The sequence below is a fragment of the Protomyctophum parallelum genome (genome assembly GCF_964188405.1).
Source record: "Protomyctophum parallelum genome assembly, chromosome: 8".
Classification (NCBI taxonomy): domain Eukaryota; kingdom Metazoa; phylum Chordata; class Actinopteri; order Myctophiformes; family Myctophidae; genus Protomyctophum; species Protomyctophum parallelum.
In genome coordinates, this window is record NC_139703.1 from 52,634,392 (window position 1) to 52,655,954 (window position 21,563).

The 21,563-nt window shown below is 39.6% G+C and overlaps 1 protein-coding gene across 1 annotated transcript in view; it reads right to left on the reverse strand.

The window, feature by feature from the left end:
• The window catches only part of LOC310862519 (plasminogen-like), a 95,776-nt gene that overhangs the window by 42,063 nt on the left and 32,150 nt on the right, over window positions 1-21,563 (reverse strand). The window contains exon 7 of the mRNA XM_083770456.1: window positions 19,865-19,894. Coding sequence (XP_083626582.1) covers window positions 19,865-19,894 — 30 coding nt within the window. The remainder of the gene's footprint in view (window positions 1-19,864; window positions 19,895-21,563) is intronic.

The following is a 21,563-nucleotide window of genomic DNA, read 5'->3' on the forward strand; positions in this document are numbered from 1 at the left end:
CTTACTAAATACTTTTACCACTATCCCACTGAAACTGCTATTGGGGTTAATGGCTGCAAGGAGTTTTGTGTTGCATGGAGAATGAGTATTGTGGATTAGGGCATAATGCAGTTACAATTGTGACACATTATGGCTTCTAGATCAGCTATTTTAGCTGCTATTAATTTATTGGAAAATGTTGTACATATTATAAACAAGCATGATTATAATGCTTAAAGTTAATATTCTTTGGGAAGAATTTTGAATTTGGCTACATAAAAAATGAAAGTAACTTAAAAAATCTCAATTCTTTATTTATTTACTGAATACTTTAAGGCATTGGGCCCAATTCACTAAGCTGGTCACACCCATATTTTGGGTGCAAAGGAATTGTCTATCGGCTCACCAGTCTGGCCCCTGTCTGGACAACAACCCCCTTCCCCAAAGGTAGCTCCCTCAGAGGAGGGAGTTATGGCCAAATATCACAATGCCACAATATCATTATGCTTACAATATTAAGAATTCTGTTTTAAGTTAATAGTAGTGGTAAAATGTAAACTATATTTTTGGGGTAGTTAATCATTCAGTCGATCCACTATTGAGAGTATGTTCTCTCTTTAATTACAGCAGCAGTATTTATTTTAGAAGCTTAAGTCCTTGTATCAGTACATCTTGAATAGATTAGTAAAGATACAGAGATATACAGAAGGGGGCAGTAATGCAACTATTAAGGATGCAAACTGCCATAATACCTAGAGACAAAAAGCCAGGCTGTCTATTCAGCCAGGCTTGCTGATCCCGGCTCGCCAAATCCGCCAATTCTGAGCCTCGCTTGGCTTTAGTGGAACGGAATAAACCAGGCTGTAAAGATCAGGATTTAAAAAGCCTGGTTTTGGCCTAAATCCTGGATTAGTTAATCCAAGCTTCATGAAACAGGCCCCAGGTGCAACAGAGGCCGGAGAAGCAAAGACCGTACGGGCGACACCATGTTGCTTCATGGAAGGAAAGGAACATGCACAGTTTTGTGCACATTTGTGCATGTACAACTTCCTGGTCTCAACTGTGCATGTTTCTTTCCTTCCATGGACTGTGATATTACCTGCCTCAGTCTCAATGCACTTGTTCTATGTTTTCTTTGTAAAACTCAGAGCTTAATGAGTTTTAAGGCCTTATTTCTAAAGAAAACATAGATCCAGACAGAAAAATGTCACATATTCTCCAGCTTCTAGGTCCCTGGAACAACATTTTCAGATGGGGGTCAGTGGCCAAATATATATAATTATGGGGGTCCTTGAAATTTCCTAGACGAAAAAAGACAAATTGGTTAAGGTCTCATTTCAAGTCCTTTCCCTTCTTTTGTTTTTGTCTATTTAATGTCAAAGACCCCCATAAATATATATATTTGGCCACTAATATATATATATATATATATTGCCACTATATTTGGCCATTGAAAATGTTGTTCCAGTAATCTTCATTTTTCTTCTGGGTCTGTGTTTTCTTTAGAAATACGATCTTTACCCATTAAGATCAGATTTTTTGTTTAAAGAAAACTGTAAAATCCAGTTTTCTGAAAACTGATGTTTCTATATCCGTGGTTATAGTTTGAGGCAGAATCAAAGATAAGAGTTAAAAACGTTTGCTGTGATGCACACACAACTAGCAGATCTCCAAGCTCGTAGCGTGGCACTCGATCGGTGAGCTTGTATATATGCTGTTTTCCATGGATAAAGTTTAGGCCTGACGTCGAAATGTATTTAAACGTCTTCTAAATTCATATTCCATAACTCATGTTTCTGTATCATTGGTGCTCCATATTTCATGTCAAGGACCCCAAAAATGATATGTAATTGGCTGCCAACCCTCATCTGAAAATATGTTATTCCAGCAAAGATTTGAGTTAAAAATGTTCATTCTGAAAGAATATATATTCAAAGATTTGTGCTGCATTTTCACGATTTTTCAAAAATAGCAGACCTACAAGCTCGTGCCGCGCTATGAGCTTGTAGATCTGCTATTTTTCAATAGCTAAAGTATAACATAAAAAAAAAATCACACGTGTCTGTTGTTTTAAATCCAAACCAAATGTTTTGCAGTTGACATTGCAGTAACTTGTTTTTTATATTTGAAGTTTGATTTGTTTTAATGTGGAACAGTGTATACATATTTTAATTATATCCAGTGTTAAAATAAACATGACATGAGTGTTAAACTGAAGCCAAACTAACCAAATTGTCCGAACATCCTGGGATTGCATCAAGGTAAGTTGGGTCAACAATATGTGGAGCAATACTGATTTCTTGTGAATAATTAGATTTTTAAAAATGCATAGTGTATATATTGAGTAGATATTGTTTAAAAGTCTATTTAGTATGAGTAGCCTTTAATATCTAGACGTTTACTATATGTCTAAACAACGTCTAGACTCTGACGTCTAAAATATAGACTAGTTTTAAACGAACTAATAGTGGTTATTTAAGGGGCTAAGATTAGATGGGAAGTCTAGCAGTCAACGTCTATTAGACGTCTATCAGACGGCTATAGAGTCTAAGCTTAGACCTCTAAAAAACGTACACTTTTAGCCCAGTGACATACCGATATTAGCCTAGTCGGCTATCAGTCTAAAATACGTCTAATAGACGTATTTTAGACTGATACCCATGTAGCCCACCCTACGTGGGCTGCAGCGAGATTGGACATTAAATCTTGATTTTCATGAAATAATGAACTCTCCGTCACTCTCCGTGCATGCACGCACGCGCACACCCATGCACACGCACACACACACGCACACGCACACACACACACACACACACACACACACACACACAGAGCGCACAAGGTCCAAAAGTTTCTATTATTTCACTATTCAAGTGAAATGAGTTGGTTTTATAGACTAACAGCAACATTGGGCTAATATTGTTGAGATTTGATGTCCTCACTTGTATGTAATACTGCACTGTTCTATATGATGTGCAATGTTATGGTTGTGCCACTGGGAGGCGCAAAAGAATCAGGTGTCAGAATCAGCTATATCTAGCTGAATTGCATTCTGGTGGGCTACCAAGATGAGACAAAATTATATTTATTTCATCATAACCACAGCAATGTTATATTTACGTTCCATCTCTTCTCCCAAAATAGCCGATCTACAGCTTATGGAAAGTGGTTTCCAAAGTGGGTTATGGGGACCCCCAGGGGTCCTTGAGAGAGTTCCAGGGGGTCCCCAGCTAAATGATAGTTTGTACACTCTCAGAGTTAATTAACATTGATTTTACAATATAAATGGGGGGTTCCAGAGACATAAATGCCATCAAATGGGGGTCCATGGACTAATGCATGTCACACTGGCTGTCTGTGACACTGCTAGATTCTTAAAATCTATGGGGTCCCTGGCATATCTCTTCAAATGGGGGTCTGTGGGCTAATTAGTGTCAATTTGAGGGTCCTTGACATGGAAAGGTTTGGGGACCACTGGCCTGTACTCTCTCTCTGCGTCTCTCTCCGCTCGCACACGCATGCACACGCACACACATTGGGCTAATATAGCTACCATGACACAGGCTGCAATTCGAAACTGGCCCCCGTAAAATCTGAATCCCCCCCCCCTCCCCTCCCCCTTTTTCCCCTCACTGTATATGTTTCTTTTCTTTTCTGAACCCTGTTGTAAACAAGTGTAATGCTTAATTGGGTCGTCCACTCACAGTTAACATTCTTTGTATTGAGTTTTTGCTTGAAATGTAGCCTACTGTAATTCTGCAAACTGTTAATAAATATCTCAATCAATCAATCAAACAGAAGTCAGGACAGGGATTTACCCAAGGAATAAAGATTATATATTATCATCTGATCATCTATCCAATCCATACAGTCCACACGACAGGCAGACAGACAGACAGACAGACAGACAGACAGACAGGCAGACAGACAGACAGACAGACAGACAGACAGACAGACAGACAGACAGACAGACAGACAGACAGTATCAGTACACCAGAAGCAGCACAAACAAATAGTTCCATCATGTGACAGAGAGGTCAAAGTTGAACCAACGTTGTGAAATAGCAGGGTTGTTTTTCACCACCTGTGTGCAACCTAACACACACACAAACACACGTGCACATATTAACTGTATATATGGTGATTTTGGGTGTGCCAGTACAGTACAGTGACAGTACAGTACAGTAGAGGGACCCCCACACGGTAACTCTGTCATTTATCTAGCGTTTCGGACGTGGGGCGGCTCGCCGGAACCGGGCCTTGGTCCTGTGGGTCTGGAACTTCCGGGGGGCCCCCACACGGAGTTGCACCACTCACTTCACACAGGTGTGATCTTTTTTCAATGAGTGAACCCCAAACCCCCACCACCACCAAATGACCAGAACTACTTAATATTCACCAAAACCACGGGACTCAACCAATCAGAACTCTCACCACGGGACTCACTCAACCAATCAATGAATACCTTTACAACCACTAGATTAATGATATAGATTAATAAAGTAGTCTATTAATCTAGTCCACACATCTGATCTAACACTTTAAAGAACCAAGAGTAAAAGTGCAGAAATGTCCCGTTTCAAGTTTTCAAAATGCAATCTTTTGAAAAAAGCCGATCTACAATGCTCACAAGGCCTCACATTGTGCCACATTGTGCGCTTGTAGATCTGCTATTTTCAAATAGGCCTATACCCTTAACACATCATGACATCATTCTAAAACAGGACACTGGCGTTTCAGAACAAACAGCGAAAAAACACAAATTAAATAGTAAAAAAAATAATGATTTCTTCACAGTGGTGTAAAGTACATTTACTTAAGTACAGTGCTTAAGTACAATTTTAAGGTGTTTGTAGTTTACGTGAGCATTTTCAATTTCCAATACTTTTACTTCTACTCCACTGCATCTCAGATCTAAATACTTACTAAATACTTTTACTTCTACTCCACTGCATCTCAGATCTAAATACGTACTAAATACTTTTACTTCTACTCCACTGCATCTCAGATCTAAATACTTACTAAATACTTTTACATCTACTCCACTGCATCTCAGATCTAAATACTTACTAAATACTTTTACTTCTACTCCACTGCATCTCAGATCTAAATACTTACTAAATACTTTTACTTCTACTCCACTGCATCTCAGATCTAAATACTTACTAAATACTTTTACTTCTACTCCACTGCATCTCAGATCGAAATACTTACTAAATACTTTTACTTCTACTCCACTGCATCTCAGATCTAAATACTTACTAAATACTTTTACCACTACTCCACTGAAACTGCTATTGGGGTTAATGGTTGCAAGGAGTTTTGTGTTGCATGGAGAATGAGTATTGTGGATTAGGGCATAATGCAGTTACAATTGTGACACATTATGGCTTCTAGATCAGCTATTTTAGCTGCTATTAATTTATTGGAAAATGTTGTACATATTATAAACAAGCATGATTATAATGCTTAAAGTTTATATTCTTTGGGAAGAAATTTGAATTTGGCTACATAAAAAATGAAAGTAACTTAAAAAATCTCAATTCTTTATTTATTTACTGAATACTTTAAGGCATTGGGCCCAATTCACTAAGCTGGTCACACCCTAGCCCTGGAACATGACTGCCATTATGATTATCATGACAGTCATGCAGTAACTTTGCCCTGTTTTTGGCACTCGCTGCATTTACAAGATTTCCGTATATGTGACCAGTGCCAGTGATTTAAACCACAAGGGGGCCATGGTCATTTTTCAGTTCTTTACATATTATGAAACTGCACACTGCAACCTTTCATTTGATGTATTGCTCATTGAAATTGGGGGGAAAATGAAGAAGATATGACCATTTTAAACTTGTTGAACTGTAAACACCAAGGTACTGAATTTGCCATTCTAAGATTTCAAAGTATTTAGCATCTCTGAGGCCTGGAATGGGTGTGACCCATATATACTTGCATAAACACTCCCCCCCATTCACTAACCACTCCCCCCACTAGGTTAGCTGTCAAGTGTCAAGTGTGCATAGAATGACTTGAGTGAACCAAGTGGGCTCTTAAAATAAGAATAAATAGAGATGAGAATTCTAATTAGTTTGTTTATTTTCCACATACTTGAATTTGCATACTGTGACAATGACAAATAAGAGTGGCATAAGAATAAAATACAACTAACAGTTTAACATTGCACTTTCCCTGTGACTAAATAAATATATACAGTTTAAATTTGCACTTTCCCTGGGACTAAAAAGTATAAAGTTTAAAATCTCACTTTGTCTATGGACTAGAAATATATACAGTTTAAAATTGCACTTTGCCTGTGACTAAAGAGTATACAGAATATAAAGTTTAAAATCTCTTTGTCTGGGACTAAAGAAATGTATACAGTTTAACATTGCACTTTGCCTGGGACTAAATAAATATATACAGTTTAAATGTGCACTTTCCCTGGGACTAAAAAGTATAAGGTTAAAATCTCACTTTGTGGACTAGAAATATATACAGTTTAAAATGGCACAATAGATTTATAAATGTTACACTCGGACAGTCTTCTTTGGTGCTGTGGACTTTGGTTTGGGGCACGTTGTGTCTTGTGCATCATCACGACAGAATTTTCTGAGTTCTTTAAAAAGATATTCCTGACGGGCTGTGTCCAGTCCAGGTGGGGGTTGTACTGGAAGACCATGTACTGGGGGTAAGACCTTGGGATCTTTGAGCAGCTGAAACGCCACTACTTCTGAGTCACGGTGTTTTTGGGCCATCACCACACCAGGCTTCGTGGTGTCAAAACGGAAGTGCTGGTAGCTCTTTATCTGTGGGAGTTTGCGGAAGTAGGGAGTCAGGTGTTTTTGCCAGTCGAAGCCTTCAACAAGCACTGTCCCATCTTCATGTCCGACAAGCTGGGAGAGGTTCACTCCCTTCTCCTCAGAGCTTTTAGCCATCACTGTCGCGATGTCTGCCAAGGTGTCAACTCTGCTTCTCCTGTAGACTTGTTTGAACAGTCCAAAGCACCAGTCAGGACCAAACTTGGTGTGGCCAGCAATCAGCAGATGGACTCCCAGCTTCAAATGTAGCTTGTGAATGGTTCTCCACGCACAGTACCAGAGCATGAAGTTGTTTTTGTTTTGGCCACTGCAGTTGTCACAATGAAGGTCAACGTATTTTTCTCCAACTCCATAGTTGTTGAAAAAATGATGTAAGTAGCTGATGACTGCATTACTGCCTTTTCCTGATGCCATGCCTTCATCAATCAGGTAATTCACTTGCTTCGCCAATCCTTCACAGTGGATACCAAAAAGGCCACACTTGCGTGCAGTGAGGAAAAACAACTGGCTAACCTGGAGAGAAAATGAAGGGTAGTGCACCTGAAAGAAGAAACATTGAAACAAATATATACATTAAAATCAATATCCTGACTGAATACAGAATGGACATTGCTATGACAGTAATATGCAAGGCCCTCTGGAGTAAGTGTGGAAATGTAGTGGCGTCATCAAAGTTGCCCACCCCTAACACATGCCTATCACAGTAACACAGTCAACAAACAATATTGAGGATGAGAATCATTCCTACCTGTTGTGCGAAATCAAAGCTGTAGTGCATTGTGAGGTCCCTGCTTGCATGTGTGGAGGGGCCTAGAGACAGCTGGCCATCCGCACAGATCTTCTTACTGGCAGCGGACATCTCCTGGTACAACTGACGCTCTCTATGAACAAGTGCCAGGTGATCGATTTGCTGCTGGTGCTTTTCTGCCATCTTCTCGTCGCTTATGTTCACACTTCGGCTCAGCTGGTAGTTGTCTTTGTAGCACTGCCAGCACAGATCGGTCCTGGGTTTGACGCTTGTTACCTGGGGGATAATCGCCTTCCACAACCTTCGGAAGCAGTTCAGTCCAACAACACGTTTCCCTGCAATAGAGAGAAAGAGAGACTTAATTAAAATGGGCTGTGTACAACTGTACATACATCCTATACACGACTTAATCCCTATTAAAAAATAACTAAATAAATATAACATCAAGAAAAAATATTTCAACAATAGCTGATCTACAAGCTCACTCTTTTTTATTTTATTCTTTCAAAACAATAACCTACCAGCTTCCATTGCAGCCTTGTAGAGACGCCAGACTGATGCTTTGGTCACATTACTTGGCAACAACTTCAGGCTGTAATCCTTGTGTCCGGGATGTCGACCAGGCAAAGATATGGCATGGACCTCTGCATAGTTTGTGATGAATGTCAACACCAATGTGATGTCCTCTTTAGTCAGAAACTTCTTGTTCGTCCTGGGAGCCTTTTTCCTCTGCCGTGGAGTGAGACCATTCTCATTGTAGTGTCGCTTAATTGCTTTTAGAAGGGTGCTGCTGATCCTGGACAAAAAACAACAAACGCTGGGTTACTAACTAACAACGTTAGTCTGCCTGGACTCCATTTACTGTTCAGCGCTTGGATCCGGTCTAGAGCCCGCCCACTTAAACCTACACATACATACACGCACACAAACGTTTCCGTATCCGCTCTATACCGGATGCTATTATAAACAGCGCTAACGCTAACACACTGCAAATTAAAACGCTACTGCATCATGTATCAAGACTAGTCTTACTTAAAACAAACTAATCATAAACAGACTGATTTCAGAGACTATAGACCCTGAATATAAACAAGATGATAATGAAACTCACCCATAGATGAAGCAAAATGTAGCTCGACACACCACGATGGCATTCACCATGTATGTGGATCTGTTGAACTTTCGCTTCGCGTTGACTTTCTTCGTGGATTGAGTCATTTCGGAGTCGTTCATACAAGTCTTTATAATCGCCAAAATAACAAGGTCTTTCTGGTCCTTTGTCAACGCTGCCATGTCTGTTCGGGTCTCCCAGATCATGCCTGGATCGAGTTGTTTACTGCAAGACGAATGCGGCTGTTCTACGTTCTCTTTTGCTCTTTGATGACATCCGCAATCAAAGTTTATTATTTTCTCCATTTCTGCTGTTCGGTCGGTGTCCACGGCTACATTATTAACTTCTGGTACAAGTAAAAGCGAGGCGATGCCGACCTGTACACCACCCGGCCCAGCTGTTCCCCCAGACTCGTCTTCCTCGTCCTCGTTATCACAACACGAACTCCTGTTGATTTGATCGAAAACAACGCCATGGTCTTCATCATCCGTGTCAGATTCATCCGTGAGCTCTAAACCCGGGTCACTGCCACCGTGTATGAAATAAATGTTCCCAGGAGATCGTCTTGTGCCGGTCCATTTAAAGCGTTAAGCAAGCGGTCCAAGTTACTAGCCATGATCACAAACAAACAACAAGAATGATGTTGTGTTTACTGACAGCCTGAACACGTTGTACTGATGGGCGGTGATCGGCTACGTGAAACTGGAGAACAATACATAGGTATGGCCAATCGAAACAGCTCTATGTAAATACGTGCAGGAATGTTCACACCCCCAAAATACGGAAAATAGTCTTACATTATAGAGACATTTTTGCAACGTAATTACAACAACTTAATGACACTAAACCGACTTTCTGATGGAATAAAAACATTCTTTAACATTCCAACTGTTTTAATTTGACTAAAAACGAAAACCACCCAAAAAAAAAAAAGAATCTAATTTGGTATAATGTGAAGTTCCATTAGAGCCGACTTGTGGTTTAATTTACTGGCACTGGTCACATATATAAACATTCAGATTTCAAATTTAAAGTACTCACAAAGTGTCCCACGGGTGTTAGTTAGTAGCAGCGCCAGCGATTAGAATTGCTGCGTCCCGCGTTGTTTAATAAAAAGCATTTTTGTCCGAGCTCCCCGGCTACTTTTTTCAAACGGGGTTCGTTTGGGAAATCCACAGTTGCACACCGGGAGCGCACTCGCCTATTAGTCTGTATTGGCAGGGCGGTCAGCCTACCTATATCGAACACACCGAGTGCCACCCTCCTCCCGACCGATAGGGGCGCGTAGTTGAAAGCCAATGGCAATATAACACCTCGGATAAAAATGCTTTTTATTAAACAACGCGGGATGCAGAAATTCTAATCGCTGGAGCTGCTACTAACACACACCCGTGGGACACTTTGTGAGTACTTTATATTTGAAATGCGAATGTTTATATATTTTAATTATTTGTAAATGTAGCGTTCGCAAAAACCAGGGTGAAGTTACGTCATGACTCTCGTATGAATACGAGAGTCATGTTCCAGGGCTAGTCACACCCATATTTTGGGTGCAAAGGAATTGTCTATAAGCTACTTCCCACATTATTAGTCTGATTCAGTTAACCTTTTTTTCTGTGAATTGACTCTCTCAAGTCTGCTCGCATTCAGTCTTATGTGGGACCTTGTTGTATGTCATTACAATGCCTTATTCTAGAATTCTAACATAATAATTGGTATTTGTGTTGTTTTTATTGCAGAAGCTGTTCGTAAGACCTTTCCTGGGGCCTGTTTCACGAAAGTTGGATTAGAGATTAAGCCAGGATTTAACACATATGCTGGTTTAATATATCCTGGATCAGCGATTAACCGGTTTCATGAAAGCTGGTTAATCTTGCCAGATTAATTTAACCAGTTAACCTGGATATGTTGAGGCTTGTTTCGGTTTCATGAAAGTGATGCTACATTAGTTACCATGGAAACTAATGCTTTGGATTTAGCCTGCTCCGGACCAGGCTAACAGCCAGGTTTAACCTAATCCTGATGTCTTTACTGTTCATTAAGCAGTCAAACTGATCACAAACCAATGATGTTTTCCAGACTTATTTAATTATTATGGGTTTATGTTGCCTTATTTGTATCCGTCTGCATTAAAGGACTAATTTAAGCACTATATAAAATCAAATAACCAAAATATATAGGCTGCACAACATCATGACAGCTTGTGAGCTTGTAGATCAGCTGCTTTTGGTGAATGTTCCCCAGAATAGGTTTGCTGTCGTGCAAGTGCAGTGCACGGTTAAGAATAATTATTATATTATATTATTTTTTGTAAAAGTGAACTAAATATTACCATTACTCATTGTTTTACAACATATTTCCATTGTAACGTTTCACCCACTATTGGACCCATGACCCACAGTTCACCAGTCTGGCCCCTGTCTGGACAACAACCCCCTTCCCCAAAGGTAGCTCCCTCAGAGGAGGGAGTTATGGCCAAATATCACAATGCGACAATATCATTATGCTTACAATATTAAGAATTCTGTTTTAAGTTAATAGTAGTGGTAAAATGTAAACTATATTTTTGGGGTAGTTAATCATTCAGTCTATCCAATATTGAGAGTATGCATGTTCTTGTTCTCTCTTTAATTACAGCAGCAGTATTTATTTTAGAAGCTTAAGTCCTTGTATCAGTACATCTTGAATAGATTAGTAAAGATACAGAGATATACAGAAGGGGGCAGTAATGCAACTATTAAGGATGCAAACTGCCATAATACCTAGAGACAAAAAGCCAGGCTGTCTATTAAGCCAGGCTTGCTGATCCCGGCTCGCCAAATCCGCCAATTCTGAGCCTCGCTTGGCTTTAGTGGAACGGAATAAACCAGGCTGTAAAGACCAGGATTTAAAAAGCCTGGTTTTGGCCTAAATCCTGGATTAGTTAATCCAAGCTTCATGAAACAGGCCCCAGGTGCAACAGAGGCCGGAGAAGCAAAGACCGTACGGGCGACACCATGTTGCTTCATGGAAGGAAAGGAACATGCACAGTTTTGTGCACATTTGTGCATGTACAACTTCCTGGTCTCAACTGTGCATGTTTCTCTCCTTCCATGGACTGTGATATTACCTGCCTCAGTCTCAATGCACTTGTTCTATGTTTTCTTTGTAAAACTCAGAGCTTAATGAGTTTTAAGGCCTTATTTCTAAAGAAAACATCGATCCAGACAGAAAAATGTCACATATTCTCCAGATTCTAGGTCCCAGGAACAACATTTTCAGATGGGGGTCAGTGGCCAAATATATATAATTATGGGGGTCCTTGAAATTTCCTAGACAAAAAAAGACAAATTGGTTAAGGTCTCATTTCAAGTCCTTTCCCTTCTTTAGTTTTTGTCTATTTAATGTCAAAGACCCCCATAAATATATATATTTGGCCACTAATATATATATATATATATATATATTGCCACTATATTTGGCCATGGAAAATGTTGTTCCAGGAATCTTAATTTTTCTTCTGGGTCAAAGATAAGAGTTAAAAACGTTTGCTGTGATGCACACACAACTAGCAGATCTCCAAGCTCGTAGCGTGGCACTCGATCGGTGAGCTTGTATATATGCTGTTTTCCATGGATAAAGTTTAGGCCTGACGTCGAAATTTATTTAAACGTCTTCTAAATTCATATTCCATACCTCATGTTTCTGTATCATTGGTGCTCCATATTTCATGTCAAGGACCCCAAAAATGATATCTAATTGGCTGCCAACCCTCATCTGAAAATATGTTATTCCAGGAACCCCTCAGAAGCAAAGATTTGAGTTAAAAATGTTCATTCTGAAAGAATATATATTCAAAGATTTGTGCTGCATTTTCACGATTTTTCAAAAATAGCAGACCTACAAGCTCGTGCCGCGCTATGAGCTTGTAGATCTGCTATTTTTCAATAGCTAAAGTATAACATTAAAAAAAAAATCACACGTGTCTGTTGTTTTAAATCCAAACCAAATGTTTTGCAGTTGACATTGCAGTAACTTGTTTTTTATATTTGAAGTTTGATTTGTTTTAATGTGGAACAGTGTATACATATTTCAATTATATCCAGTGTTAAAATAAACATGACATGAGTGTTAAACTGAAGCCAAACTAACCAAATTGTCCGAACATCCTGGGATTGCATCAAGGTAAGTTGGGTCAACAATATGTGGAGCAATACTGATTTCTTGTGAATAATTAGATTTTTTTAAATGCATAGTGTATATATTGAGTAGATATTGTTTAAAAGTCTATTTAGTATGAGTAGCCTTTAATATCTAGACGTTTACTATATGTCTAAACAACGTCTAGACTCTGACGTCTAAAATATAGACTAGTTTTAAACGAACTAATAGTGGTTATTTAAGGGGCTAAGATTAGATGGGAAGTCTAGCAGTCAACGTCTATTAGACGTCTATCAGACGGCTATAGAGTCTAAGCTTAGACCTCTAAAAAACGTACACTTTTAGCCCAGTGACATACCGATATTAGCCTAGTCGGCTATCAGTCTAAAATACGTCTAATAGACGTATTTTAGACTGATACCCATGTAGCCCACCCTACGTGGGCTGCAGCGAGATTGGACATTAAATCTTGATTTTCATGAAATAATGAACTCTCCGTCACTCTCCGTGCATGCACGCACGCGCACACGCATGCACACGCACACACACACGCACACGCACACACACACACACACACACACACACACACACACACACACACACACACACACACACACACACACACACAGAGCGCACAAGGTCCAAAAGTTTCTATTATTTCACTATTCAAGTGAAATGAGTTGGTTTTATAGACTAACAGCAACATTGGGCTAATATTGTTGAGATTTGATGTCCTCACTTGTATGTAATACTGCACTGTTCTATATGATGTGCAATGTTATGGTTGTGCCACTGGGAGGCGCAAAAGAATCAGGTGTCAGAATCAGCTATATCTAGCTGAATTGCATTCTGGTGGGCTACCAAGATGAGACAAAATTATATTTATTTCATCATAACCACAGCAATGTTATATTTACGTTCCATCTCTTCTCCCAAAATAGCCGATCTACAGCTTATGGAAAGTGGTTTCCAAAGTGGGTTATGGGGACCCCCAGGGGTCCTTGAGAGAGTTCCAGGGGGTCCCCAGCTAAATGATAGTTTGTACACTCTCAGAGTTAATTAACATTGATTTTACAATATAAATGGGGGGTCCCAGAGACATAAATGCCATCAAATGGGGGTCCATGGACTAATGCATGTCACACTGGCTGTCTGTGACACTGCTAGATTCTTAAAATCTATGGGGTCCCTGGCATATCTCTTCAAATGGGGGTCTGTGGGCTAATTAGTGTCAATTTGAGGGTCCTTGACATGGAAAGGTTTGGGGACCACTGGCCTGTACTCTCTCTCTGCGTCTCTCTCCGCTCGCACACGCATGCACACGCACACACATTGGGCTAATATAGCTACCATGACACAGGCTGCAATTCGAAACTGGCCCCCGTAAAATCTGAATCCCCCCCCCCCCCCCTCCCCCTTTTTCCCCTCACTGTATATGTTTCTTTTCTTTTCTGAACCCTGTTGTAAACAAGTGTAATGCTTAATTGGGTCGTCCACTCACAGTTAACATTCTTTGTATTGAGTTTTTGCTTGAAATGTAGCCTACTGTAATTCTGCAAACTGTTAATAAATATCTCAATCAATCAATCAAACAGAAGTCAGGACAGGGATTTACCCAAGGAATAAAGATTATATATTATCATCTGATCATCTATCCAATCCATACAGTCCACACGACAGGCAGGCAGGCAGACAGACAGACAGACAGACAGACAGACAGACAGACAGACAGACAGACAGACAGACAGACAGACAGACAGACAGACAGACAGACAGACAGACAGACAGACAGACAGACAGACAGACAGACAGACAGACAGACAGACAGACAGACAGACAGACAGACAGACAGACAGTATCAGTACACCAGAAGCAGCACAAACAAATAGTTCCATCATGTGACAGAGAGGTCAAAGTTGAACCAACGTTGTGAAATAGCAGGGTTGTTTTTCACCACCTGTGTGCAACCTAACACACACACAAACACACATGCACATATTAACTGTATATATGGTGATTTTGGGTGTGCCAGTACAGTACAGTGACAGTACAGTACAGTAGAGGGACCCCCACACGGTAACTCTGTCATTTATCTAGCGTTTCGGACGTGGGGCGGCTCGCCGGAACCGGGCCTTGGTCCTGTGGGTCTGGAACTTCCGGGGGGCCCCCACACGGAGTTGCACCACTCACTTCACACAGGTGTGATCTTTTTTCAATGAGTGAACCCCAAACCCCCACCACCACCAAATGACCAGAACTACTTAATATTCACCAAAACCAGAGCACAACTTTCACCACGGGACTCAACCAATCAGAACTACTACTACAGAACTACCTACAAGCTCGTATCGCGCCACCGAGTGGCGCGATATGAGCTTGTAGGTCTGCTATTTTTGAAAAGAATCGAAGAACGACTGACATTTTTAGAATCTGATCTCAGGTCAGAATGGGTTCGTCAGACCAGCGTGTGTCCAGTGGAAACCTCGTATGAATCTGATCTCAGGTCAGAATGGGTTAATCTAGTCCACACATCTGATCTAACACTTTAAAGAACCAAGAGTAAAAGTGCAGAAATGTCCCGTTTCAAGTTTTCAAAATGCAATCTTTTGAAAAAAGCCGATCTACAATGCTCACAAGGCCTCACATTGTGCCACATTGTGCGCTTGTAGATCTGCTATTTTCAAATAGGCCTATACCCTTAACACATCATGACATCATTCTAAAACAGGACACTGGCGTTTCAGAACAAACAGCGAAAAAACACAAATTAAATAGTAAAAAAAATAATGATTTCTTCACAGTGGTGTAAAGTACATTTACTTAAGTACAGTGCTTAAGTACAATTTTAAGGTGTTTGTAGTTTACGTGAGCATTTTCAATTTCCAATACTTTTACTTCTACTCCACTGCATCTCAGATCTAAATACTTACTAAATACTTTTACTTCTACTCCACTGCATCTCAGATCTAAATACTTACTAAATACTTTTACTTCTACTCCACTGCATCTCAGATCTAAATACTTACTAAATACTTTTACTTCTACTCCACTGCATCTCAGATCTAAATACTTACTAAATACTTTTACCACTACTCCACTGAAACTGCTATTGGGGTTAATGGTTGCAAGGAGTTTTGTGTTGCATGGAGAATGAGTATTGTGGATTAGGGCATAATGCAGTTACAATTGTGACACATTATGGCTTCTAGATCAGCTATTTTAGCTGCTATTAATTTATTGGAAAATGTTGTACATATTATAAACAAGCATGATTATAATGCTTAAAGTTTATATTCTTTGGGAAGAAATTTGAATTTGGCTACATAAAAAATGAGAGTAACTTAAAAAATCTCAATTCTTTATTTATTTACTGAATACTTTAAGGCATTGGGCCCAATTCACTAAGCTGGTCACACCCTAGCCCTGGAACATGACTGCCATTATGATTATCATGACAGTCATGCAGTAACTTTGCCCTGTTTTTGGCACTCGCTGCATTTACAAGATTTCCGTATATATAAACATTCAGATTTCAAATTTAAAGTACTCACAAAGTGTCCCACGGGTGTTAGTTAGTAGCAGCGCCAGCGATTAGAATTGCTGCGTCCCGCGTTGTTTAATAAAAAGCATTTTTGTCCGAGCTCCCCGGCTACTTTTTTCAAACGGGGTTCGTTTGGGAAATCCACAGTTGCACACCGGGAGCGCACTCGCCTATTAGTCTGTATTGGCAGGGCGGTCAGCCTACGTATATCGAACACACCGAGTGCCACCCTCCTCCCGACCGATAGGGGCGCGTAGTTGAAAGCCAATGGCAAAATAACACCTCGGATAAAAATGCTTTTTATTAAACAACGCGGGATGCAGAAATTCTAATCGCTGGAGCTGCTACTAACACACACCCGTGGGACACTTTGTGAGTACTTTATATTTGAAATGCGAATGTTTATATTTTTTAATTATTTGTAAATGTAGCGTTCGCAAAAACCAGGGTGAAGTTACGTCATGACTCTCGTATGAATACGAGAGTCATGTTCCAGGGCTAGTCACACCCATATTTTGGGTGCAAAGGAATTGTCTATAGGCTACTTCCCACATTATTAGTCTGATTCAGTTAACCTTTTTTTCTGTGAATTGACTCTTTCTCAAGTCTGCTCGCATTCAGTCTTATGTGGGACCTTGTTGTATGTCATTACAATGCCTTATTCTAGAATTCTAACATAATAATTGGTATTTGTGTTGTTTTTATTGCAGAAGCTGTTCGTAAGACCTTTCCTGGGGCCTGTTTCACGAAACTTGGATTAGAGATTAAGCCGGGATTTAACACATATGGTGGTTTAATATATCCTGGATCAGCGATTAATCGGTTTCATGAAAGCTGGTTAATCTTGCCAGATTAATTTAACCAGTTAACCTGGATATGTTGAGGCTTGTTTCGGTTTCATGAAAGTGATGCTACATTAGTTACCATGGAAACTAATGCTTTGGATTTAGCCTGCTCCGGACCAGGCTAACAGCCAGGTTTAACCTAATCCTGATGTCTTTACTGTTCATTAAGCAGTCAAACTGATCACAAACCAATGATGTTTTCCAGACTTATTTAATTATTATGGGTTTATGTTGCCTTATTTGTATCCGTCTGCATTAAAGGACTAATTTAAGCACTATATAAAATCAAATAACCAAAATATATAGGCTGCACAACATCATGACAGCTTGTGAGCTTGTAGATCAGCTGCTTTTGTTGAATGTTCCCCAGAATAGGTTTGCTGTCGTGCAAGTGCACGGTTAAGAATAATTATTATATTATATTATTTTTTGTAAAAGTGAACTAAATATTACCATTACTCATTGTTTTACAACATATTTCCATTGTAACGTTTCACCCACTATTGGACCCATGACCCACAGTTCACCAGTCTGGCCCCTGTCTGGACAACAACCCCCTTCCCCAAAGGTAGCTCCCTCAGAGGAGGGAGTTATGGCCAAATATCACAATGCCACAATATCATTATGCTTACAATATTAAGAATTCTGTTTTAAGTTAATAGTAGTGGTAAAATGTAAACTATATTTTTGGGGTAGTTAATCATTCAGTCGATCCACTATTGAGAGTATGCATGTTCTTGTTCTCTCTTTAATTACAGCAGCAGTATTTATTTTAGAAGCTTAAGTCCTTGTATCAGTACATCTTGAATAGATTAGTAAAGATACAGAGATATACAGAAGGGGGCAGTAATGCAACTATTAAGGATGCAAACTGCCATAATACCTAGAGACAAAAAGCCAGGCTGTCTATTAAGCCAGGCTTGCTGATCCCGGCTCGCCAAATCCGCCAATTCTGAGCCTCGCTTGGCTTTAGTGGAACGGAATAAACCAGGCTGTAAAGACCAGGATTTAAAAAGCCTGGTTTTGGCCTAAATCCTGGATTAGTTAATCCAAGCTTCATGAAACAGGCCCCAGGTGCAACAGAGGCCGGAGAAGCAAAGACCGTACGGGCGACACCATGTTGCTTCATGGAAGGAAAGGAACATGCACAGTTTTGTGCACATTTTGTGCATGTACAACTTCCTGGTCTCAACTGTGCATGTTTCTTTCCTTCCATGGACTGTGATATTACCTGCCTCAGTCTCAATGCACTTGTTCTATGTTTTCTTTGTAAAACTCAGAGCTTAATGAGTTTTAAGGCCTTATTTCTAAAGAAAACATCGATCCAGACAGAAAAATGTCACATATTCTCCAGATTCTAGGTCCCAGGAACAACATTTTCAGATGGGGGTCAGTGGCCAAATATATATAATTATATCTCATTTCAAGTCCTTTCCCTTCTTTAGTTTTTGTCTATTTAATGTCAAAGACCCCCATAAATATATATATTTGGCCACTAATATATATATATATATATTGACACTATATTTGGCCATGGAAAATGTTGTTCCAGGAATCTTAATTTTTCTTCTGGGTCAAAGATAAGAGTTAAAAACGTTTGCTGTGATGCACACACAACTAGCAGATCTCCAAGCTCGTAGCGTGGCACTCGATCAGTGAGCTTGTATGCTGTTTTCCATGGATAAAGTTTAGGCCTGACGTCGAAATTTATTTAAACGTCTTCTAAATTCATATTCCATACCTCATGTTTCTGTATCATTGGTGCTCCATATTTCATGTCAAGGACCCCAAAAATGATATGTAATTGGCTGCCAACCCTCATCTGAAAATATGTTATTCCAGGAACCCCTCAGAAGCAAAGATTTGAGTTAAAAATGTTCATTCTGAAAGAATATATATTCAAAGATTTGTGCTGCATTTTCACGATTTTTCAAAAATAGCAGATCTACAAGCTCGTGCCGCGCTATGAGCTTGTAGATCTGCTATTTTTCAATAGCTAAAGTATAACATAAAAAAAAAATCACACGTGTCTGTTGTTTTAAATCCAAACCAAATGTTTTGCAGTTGACATTGCAGTAACTTGTTTTTTATATTTGAAGTTTGATTTGTTTTAATGTGGAACAGTGTATACATATTTTAATTATATCCAGTGTTAAAATAAACATGACATGAGTGTTAAACTGAAGCCAAACTAACCAAATTGTCCGAACATCCTGGGATTGCATCAAGGTAAGTTGGGTCAACAATATGTGGAGCAATACTGATTTCTTGTGAATAATTAGATTTTTTTAAATGCATAGTGTATATATTGAGTAGATATTGTTTAAAAGTCTATTTAGTATGAGTAGCCTTTAATATCTAGACGTTTACTATATGTCTAAACAACGTCTAGACTCTGACGTCTAAAATATAGACTAGTTTTAAACGAACTAATAGTGGTTATTTAAGGGGCTAAGATTAGATGGGAAGTCTAGCAGTCAACGTCTATTAGACGTCTATCAGACGGCTATAGAGTCTAAGCTTAGACCTCTAAAAAACGTACACTTTTAGCCCAGTGACATACCGATATTAGCCTAGTCGGCTATCAGTCTAAAATATGTCTATGGGATGATCAGTCAATCATTAAGCAATGTTTGTGTTCACACAAAACTTGTATTCTCTAGTGTAGAGGTAGTTTACCTTGTGTAGTAGACAGCGTTGTAGTTGTTACTGTAAAAAAGGAAAACAACAGTCAGGCCTACAGCGCTACCGCAAAAGAAAAGAGTCCGAGTCGGACTTGTGCGGCCCTCGTGTTCGATCGGAAGCTCGCGAGGGGGTTCAGGGGGGTTGTTGTTTTTTGAACATTGAACATCAACAGTGAGTGGAGGTGAATGGACTGTAGCGATGTTGTTCTGTTTTTAGGGTTAAACAGTGTTGCTAGGGCCTAACAGGTGGTTGCTAGGGCCTAACAGGTGGTTGCTAGGGCCTAATAGGTGGTTGCTAGGGCCTAAGATAGATAGATACTTTATTTTTGTGTCATGCACCAAAGGCGCCCAGCCCACATGGACTTACAGGACACACCATATCATTGCTTCAATATTGCATTTTCCCACGCTTTGCATAAAAAGTCTGCTAAAACAAAATTCCAGTTTTTCATAGTCCTCTAAACAGAAAAAGTTAGCACAGATGGTTGTCATTTTACAAAATAATATCTATAATTCTGGGTGCCTGCCATGCAATGGCAGAAACACAGGTTGAAATCCGCAACACATACTTAACTAGAAACAAAATTTCAAGACATTTTTCTGGGTGCCTGAAGCTTGCCAAGTCTGTGCAGCATTTGAGCCATGGACCACCATTTGATGACATTTAGCCTCTCAGAAGGGTCCATTTGGTTATATGTGAGCCAGGTCTCCCCATTGACTTTCAATGGGGTATTTTGTCTTAGTTATTGCGCATTACGTTGCCACCAACATTCTAATTCTAACATGCTAACATGCTAATACTAACATGCTAACATGCTAGCATGCTAACATTTTAATTCTAACATGCTAATGCTAACATGCTAATGCTAAAATGCTAACATGCTGCTAACATGCTAATGCTAACATGCTAATGCTATCATGCTAACATGCTAATGCTAACATGCTATCATGCTAACATGCTAATGCTAACATGCTAATGCTATCATGATAACATACTAATGCTAACATGCTAATGCTAACATGCTAATGCTAACATGTTAATGCTATCATGCTAATGCTAACATGATAACATGCTAATGCTAACATGCTAATGTTAATATGCTAACATGCTAATGCTAACATGCTAATCCTAACATGCTAATATGATAATGCTAACATGCTAATGCTAAGATGCTAACATGCTAATGCTAACATGCTAATGCTAAGATGTCTGAGCTGTAAGGGTCCATTTGGTTTCGTTCAGGGGGGGCGGCCAGGTTCCGGCGAGCCGCCCCGCTTCTGAAACGGTTGAGAAATGACAGAGTTACGTGTTTCCCCGATTGTTTTCATTGACTTTCAATGTGTGTGTGTGCGTGCACATTTGAGCATGTGCGTGCGTGTGCGTTCGTGTGTGCGTGTGTGTGAGAGGTGGTCAACTTGACCTTGAATCATTAACAAAGTATCAATTTCAGCTGAGCTGAGTCTATGCGAATGCAACCACTATTGAAAGTTTAAAGCACACTGACTCAGTGAGAGAACGTATGTCCGAACAAATTGCTCTATCGCAAAAAGTAAAAGTCGAATGCGATTTTTGTTGTGATGTGGTTATACGAGCGAGTTAAGAAATTGTGTTTGTGATGAAAAAAATGCTGACTCATTCAGGCATTTAACATGTAGTTTCATGACACATTATGATGGTACACCTGTCGCTTTCA